Genomic DNA, 7,179 nt, shown 5'->3' on the forward strand with positions numbered 1-7,179 from the left:
TGCTGCTGTCCCCAACCTAAGAAGGCCTACAGCAGCACCTAGATCTTCTGCACAGCTTCTCTCAAACCTGGGCCCAAAGAGTGAACCCTAGTAAAACCAAAATATTGATGTTTGAAAAAAGACCCAGCCTCAACAAATACACATTCCACCTAGACACGGTTACTCTAAAGCAAACAAAAAACTACTTCGGCATAAACATGAACACCACAGGAAATTTCAACAAAGCTGTTAATGACCTGAGAGACAAGGCAAGGAGGGCATTTTATGCCATAAAAAGAAATATCAAACTAGACCCAATTAAGATCTGACAAAAAATATTTGACGCAGTGATGGAGCCTATTGCCCTCTACGGCTGTGAAGTCTGGGGCCCACTCACCAACCAAGACTTTATAAAATGGGACAAACATCAAATTGAAACTTCATGCAGAATTCTGCAAATCAATACTAAAAGTCCAAAGAAAGACACCAAATAATGCATGCAGAGCAGAATTAGGACGATATCCAATCATTATTAAAATTCAGAAGAGAGCCCTAAAATTGTATAACCACCTTAAGGAAAGCAACAGCAACACACTCCACAACAAGGCTCTTACCCACAGAGAGTTACACCCAGAAAAGTGTCCCCTTAGCCAGCGAACACAGCCTGGCCATCGAGAAGGGACGCCACAGACAGACCTGGCTCCCAAGAGAAGACAGACTGTGCTCCCACTGCACACACAACCAACTAGAGACAGAACTGCACTTCCTGACTTCCTGCCAGTCATACGAAGACATCAGGAATACACACTTCCCACGGATTACAAAGGCATGCAAGGACTTCAAAGACACTCCAGATGCTCACAAACTGCCATAACTGTTGGGAGAAATACAACAATGTGCGAACGCAGCAGCAAGATTTGTCACCTGTTGTGATAAGAAAAGGACCTCAAACTCCCCATAGACTCATCCCCCTGGACTCACTCTGCACACAATAATTGCACTAATCCTCCGTAATGTAAATACTGTGTATTTAGAGTGTATCTTTAATTTATGTTTATACGAGATACTGTAACTTTAGTAATTTTTATAATATTGCACATTTTACTTTTTATAGTACTTTTATAGTATACCATTTGATATGGATAGATATTTTGTATTTAACATTTTATACTTATTATATTATATATTATACTATATACCTGACCTTTTTACTTTTTATTTAATAATGCTGTTTATTTTATTGTTCACCTGCTTTGGCAATGCAAATGTATATTTCTCATGCAAATAAAGCTTTTTTGAATTGAATTGAATTGAGAGAGAGAGAGAGAGAGAGAGAGAGAGAGAGAGATGAAACATCACTTTTTCTGTCTGTTCAAAATGATTGCACGCGTCCTCCATATTATAAATACTGTGTATTCCAAGTCTATTTTTAATTGATCTATTTATAGGAGACACTGGAATTTGTAATAGCCCACATTTGACCTTTTATACATTGATTATTTAATGTTGTAATATCTGAGATGAATATAGCCTACTTTATTGTTCACCTGCTTTGTCAATATAGATGTATGTTTCTCAAGCCAATAAAGATTGTTTGAATATAATTGAATTGAATTGAGAGAGAGAAAGAAAGAATAAATAACGGAAACCAAACAGAAAGCTTGTGTTTGTAAGTTTTTAGGCTATTTCGGATTTAAAACAGCCACATTTTCCATACCAATGCGTTTCCATTCGAGCGTGTTTTCATAATGGTAAACACGCGCGAACATCGACTGTGTTCTCAAAGTCGACCAATAGATGGCGCTGATGTACTGACCTGGGGTCCGGCTGATGTACTGAGCTGGGATCCGGCCGATGTACTGACCTGGGGTCCGGCTGATGTACTGACCTGGGATCTGGTTGATCCACTGACCCGGGGTGCGGCTGATGTACTGACCTGGGGTCCGGCTGATGTACTGACCTGTGGTCCGGCTGATGTACTGACCTGGGATCTGGTTGATGTACTGACCTGGGGTCCGGCTGATGTACTGACCCGGGATCCGGCTGATGTACTGACCCGGGGTCCGGCTGATGTACTGACCTGGGGTCCGGCTGATGTACTGACCTGGGGTCCGTCGACGGAAGGGTCGCCCTGAAATCACGTGACCCTCGTTATAAAGATCAAGGCCAAGTTCAATAAAAGAAAACACATTGAGCTAAATCAAGATATTTAGAGATTTATTAGGAGGGAAAACAAAACATATTTTAACGAGGGCATGTCCTTATACTTATACATTAAATACATGTAGAAAAAAACTCAAGTTTTATTAAGTGGCCATCAGGTATACATCCGTAATGCTGTCATTAAGGATGTAATGACTGGAAACACCTTGTGAAATAAAGCTTTGGGCGAGGAAAAACAAAACTAATTCTTGTTGATTTTGATGAACGATTTAACCTTTAGAGAATCAATCTAAGGTCCTAACGGGAGGTTATGCAGTGCAAATATTAATATCGGCTATAATGACAAATAACTATAACAAAGAAAGGTTTATTTTAATGGTAACTCAGTAGACTATCAATCTTGGTCTATTTGTCAATGAATAATATAGATGTATGTGATAATAACAGCTCTAACGTTCGACCTGCTTTCTAATTCAGAATAAACGTGTTTAAAGATCTATAACCTTGTAAATGTTGATCTTACAACACGTGTTGCAGGACATTAACATATTTGATTGTTTCATTCTAGCGTTAAAAATATGCAAATCCTGGGCAGACCCACTTAAGATAAAATAATGAATAGAAAGGTTCCAATATAAGGTTACACTTAATACGAATACTCAACTCTCTCTCTCTCTCTCTCTCTCTCTCTCTCTCTCTCTCTCTCTCTCTCTCTCTCTCTCTCTCTCTCTCTCTCTCTCTCTCTCTCTCTCTCTCTCTCTCCCGCCCCCCTCCCCTCTGTCCACTGGCCGTCTTGGGGTCTCTCCATAGGGTAGCCCGTAATGAGCGTCCATTGGTTTTACGCACGCCTCGCCCCCTTTGCCCTGCCCACCTCCTGCGCGTCCATCACCTCTCTGACGTTCAAGTTCGCAGGAAACGTCACGTCCGCACTTGAACTTGCAGCTCAGGGGGGGCTTCGCCGTACCCCCGTCCTCCTCCTCTGTGTTCAGAAAGTCATGAAGACCTCCGCACGGCGCACCGCTCCGAGCGCCTCTCCGTCCGCGTGATCCGCCGCGACTACTCTCGGTAGCAGAGCATCCATGAAGACGTTTCCTCCGGACTCTTACCTCGCCGCCGGAGTTCCGATGTGAGCTTGGATCCCGCAGAGCCACCATGTCTCGCCGTAAGCAGGGCAAGCCGCAGCACTTGAGCAAACGGGACTTTACGCGTAAGTAGCCGCTTTCATCTCGACATCGTTTTGCGCTTTTTACTCCAAACTCGGGTTCTTGGAGACGCGGAGGAACTTATTTGACGGACCGCAGGAGACGGTGGTCGGCTGGTCGCGGCAGTTGGGTAGATGTTGGAGATATGGGGACACTCGTGTGTCCGAATGAGCGACCAGGTTCCATGGAAGTTCACGTTCGGTGGAGACGCAGCTCGGGCTGTTGGTTCTTCAGGTTTTGTGGTTTGAGAGAGGGTAGAAACGTAACCGTCACCGCTTCTTTCGCCATTAAAGGGCATCCATACGAGCCGTGGAGGACCTTTGCGTTCAGTCACCTCACAGGCGGACCATGTGGAGTAAAGTTTCCTATAATACGCTTCCTATGGACCCGTGTGTAGCGACTCATTCTGGAGGCATTTCTCTCTCTCTCCTGTGTGGTTCTTCACCTCACTGGGACGGTTATCCCAGAGAGCCATGGCCACGAACCGTGTCTCCATGGAGCCCGCTGGTCTCCGGAAGACCTCGTGTTCTGCGCTCACTTCAGGGACCCATTCCGGAGGAGCGGAGAAGGTCGACCACATCCAGCCCCCCCCCCCCCAATCGTAGACCCGCTCGGAGGAGGTCGACAGCCTCCAGCCTTTGCACAACAGACCCTCTCGGAGAAGGTCGACCACATCCAGCCCCCCCCCGCCGTAGACCCGCTCAGAGGAGGTCGACCCCCTCCAGCCTCTCCAGTTCACCCGCTCGGCCAGACACATTCAGCCACACACAGTCGAAGCTTTCGACCAGCCGCATTCGACTTGCATTCCATCGTTTGATTATCTGAGGAGGTTCTGAAAGGTTCCCACGTTTGTTTACTCCGGAGCTTTCACTGCGTCGCGCACCTCTGGAGAAGTGCCTCGTTTCTGTGTTGAATTGCAGTTGTGCGCGATTGAGTTCCCGAGCTGTTGTGCCTCCTGCGAGGCTTCTTTAACCATTATGGTCAGAAGAGCGAGGGGATAAACCATGCGACTCCTTTGCATGTTGAAGACATGATTTGGGGGAATCTTGTGTTATCGGGAAGCCTTCATGTGTTCATTCTTTAGTGTTTGGGCACATGGTGGTTAGGCTCCAGCTGGACTACCCGAGGGTTGGGAGAAGGCAGCTCCGCACGGAATGCCTTCATTACGGTGGTGTTGTGGGAGGTCTGGCCGGTAGGGGGCACGCAACGCTCGGATTCCTATACCACTATACTATGAACTTGAACTTGGTCTATTTATTTGATCCATTTATTGCTTGACCAAGCGCCATCATTCGTTTTTATTAGGAATAGCCTACTTGATCGTTTACTTGACTCTAGGCCTAAGCCTTGTGTTTTATAATTTTTTATTATAGCCAATTATTATTTTCATAATGTCTTAAATCAACCTAAAATGGCAGGAAGGAGCAGAATTTCCCCTGGAAAAGATATAATCGAATTTAGAGATCTTTCATTAAGTAAGGTTAAAGTAAGCTTCAAGAGTTAATGGATTTTTGTGTTTTTCACAGGAAGGCATTAAAAAGTCATCCTTTTAAAAGCCATCCTTCCTTCATACAAATAAATGGGAGGCGATTATAGGGACGTTAACACAACAGATAGTAAGATATGGTGAGATGCAAACAGGCCAACTGATGAATGAGATGGACTGTGTTTACCATTTTTAATATCCACCAGCTGTAGTGAGACTAAGGCCTTTAATACGACATAACATCCATGTTTAACTTTCACATGATTACATAGGATTTTATCATTTAATCATATGTTGTGAATTCTTTTTGTGAGTATTGTTTGGGTGGATGTAAAAAAAACATTTTTTTTTTTTACTTATCGTTTTCGTATTCACCGCAAAGAAACCTATTTCCATCTGAAACCTGTTCTGGCCGTTCCCTGTGGCTCATACGGTGTGGAGATAAGCCTTGTACTGCAGCCGGGAATCCCCACATTGTTAATGCGTCCAACACTGGAGCGTCGGGGGCTATCTTAGCATAGTGCCTCCCTCCTTTATCTCCTGACCCGACACAGAATTAAAGGTGGAACGCTGGTGAGGATTCATCACGTCTTATCTCCTCGTCCCGGTTGGGACTGTGGACCGTGGCTCCGTGTCTGGATGAGTCCTCTCTCCTGCTTCAGGGACCTACTCCACATTCACCCCTCACTGTCTAACCTCGGTTCACCAGATCCCAGCACTTGTAACAAAATGGGGTCCAATCATCTTGAACTCAAATTAGAATCTATTTTTTGATTCTCAGAGGTGTTAGGTTCATTAAAACGCGAGATTGGCAGCACAATAAAGAGGGTCACCAACTTAATCACTTGGCTCCCAGCGAGCGGAGCCATGTTAGGCCTTATCGAAACACCCTGCTCTCCTTTCCTTCTCCTCTCTCCTCCCACCTTCTTCTTCTCTCTCGCTCTCTCTCTCTCTCTCTCTCTCCACCCATGCGACCCCATTCCCCCCCCCCCCCCGATGAGCTAATTCAATCACAAATCAATTACCTCCACAGCCCCATTAACCCTCGTACATATACCCTTATGTGAGCCTGTAACCGACCGCCTGTCTCCCCCCCCCCCCCCCCCCCACAGCGGAGCCGGTGTCGGGCGTCCTGGCAGAAGAGGAGCTCCTGGAGCCCCCCAGGCTGGGGGAGCCCCTGAAGGGAGACCCCGACCTGCTGACCTGTGGCCAGTGCCACGCCCGCTTCCCCCTGGCCGACATCCTGCTCTTCATCCAGCACAAACGCCACCAGTGCCAGGGCCGACTCTGCAACGACAAGCATGCCCCCGACCGGCCCCCCGCCTCCCCCGGGGGCTCCCCGCTGTCCACCGCCTCCCCGCACGCCCGCCGCCGCCCCCAGCACCCAATGCAGCATCCGGAGCACCCGCGAAGGGCCTGCCACCCCGTGGACGCCGCCTCGCAGGTGTCGCCGTACGCCCGGGATTGTTTATCCGCCCCCACACAAGGAATAATCCCCAAGCAGGAAGTCATGACAGGTAAACAACATGGCCGCCGCCGCCGCCGCACCACCTCAACCGTGTAAACAAACTGCGGGAGAGAGGGTCTCTCCTGATTGGTCCAGGGGAGCCGAGGCTTCGGTGGGCTGGATGGAACCCGCTGGTTTTGGTTTATGCTGGTTTTGGTTTATGCTGGTGTTGGTGTCTGCTGGTTTTGGTTTCTGCTTGTTTTGGTTTCTGCTGGTTTTGGTGTCTGCTGGTTTTGGTGTCTGCTGGTTTTGGTGTCTGCTCTCGCGGAAACAGGCTTTGCTCCGTGTGTTTCCCGGTTTGAAGCCGCTGTGTCGTACGGGACACGCTGCAGACGCCCTTCAGCCTCGAAGCGGAGCGGCGTCGTATCTTTACGTCTCGCTCGTCCTCAGCGCTCAACGGAAATGCGCAGCGCCTGATTGGCTGGGCTCTGATGTGGAGGAGGACGTCTCTTACCCAGCGCTCGCACCAGCACTCAGATGCTCGGCTTTGGGAAAATGTTTTCCGCCTTTGACGCTAAAATTAACGGAAGGAATGTAATTACACTCAACTGTCGAGGAAGGAACCTTTATTTGAGGTGTCCCACCCGCCACTAACTGTCGACGTTTCTCCTGATTCGCTTAATGAAGGGCTTAAGGTTGGTTTGTCAGCCAGCCGTTTGATTGGTCGGTCCACCGCCGCCTTAAAGAGGAGAAAGCGTTCCCGCTGTCCAAACAAGTACGTGTCAATTATGGAAACCGGCGCCGTTTCATTTAGATTTCTCCCCGTCAACGCGTCAGAAACACCAGCGGAGAACGGGCAGTGTTCTGTGAAGTTGGAGAGACCGCCCTGTGCGTTAGTGTGT

General features: G+C 47.8%; 1 protein-coding gene across 1 annotated transcript; it reads left to right on the plus strand.

Annotated features, from left to right (window-relative positions):
• Window positions 1–3,058: 3,058 nt before the first annotated feature.
• On the plus strand, window positions 3,059–6,394 carry LOC307071423 (B-cell lymphoma/leukemia 11A-like; the record flags this gene model as incomplete). Its single annotated transcript, XM_079730402.1, has 2 exons — window positions 3,059–3,349; window positions 5,943–6,394. Exons 1-2 carry the CDS (start codon window positions 3,295–3,297, stop codon window positions 6,392–6,394), a joined length of 507 nt encoding a protein of 168 aa, XP_079586528.1. The 5' UTR covers window positions 3,059–3,294.
• Window positions 6,395–7,179: the final 785 nt, after the last annotated feature.

The sequence above is a fragment of the Pollachius pollachius genome (genome assembly GCF_949987615.1).
Source record: "Pollachius pollachius genome assembly, chromosome: 2".
Taxonomy (NCBI): domain Eukaryota; kingdom Metazoa; phylum Chordata; class Actinopteri; order Gadiformes; family Gadidae; genus Pollachius; species Pollachius pollachius.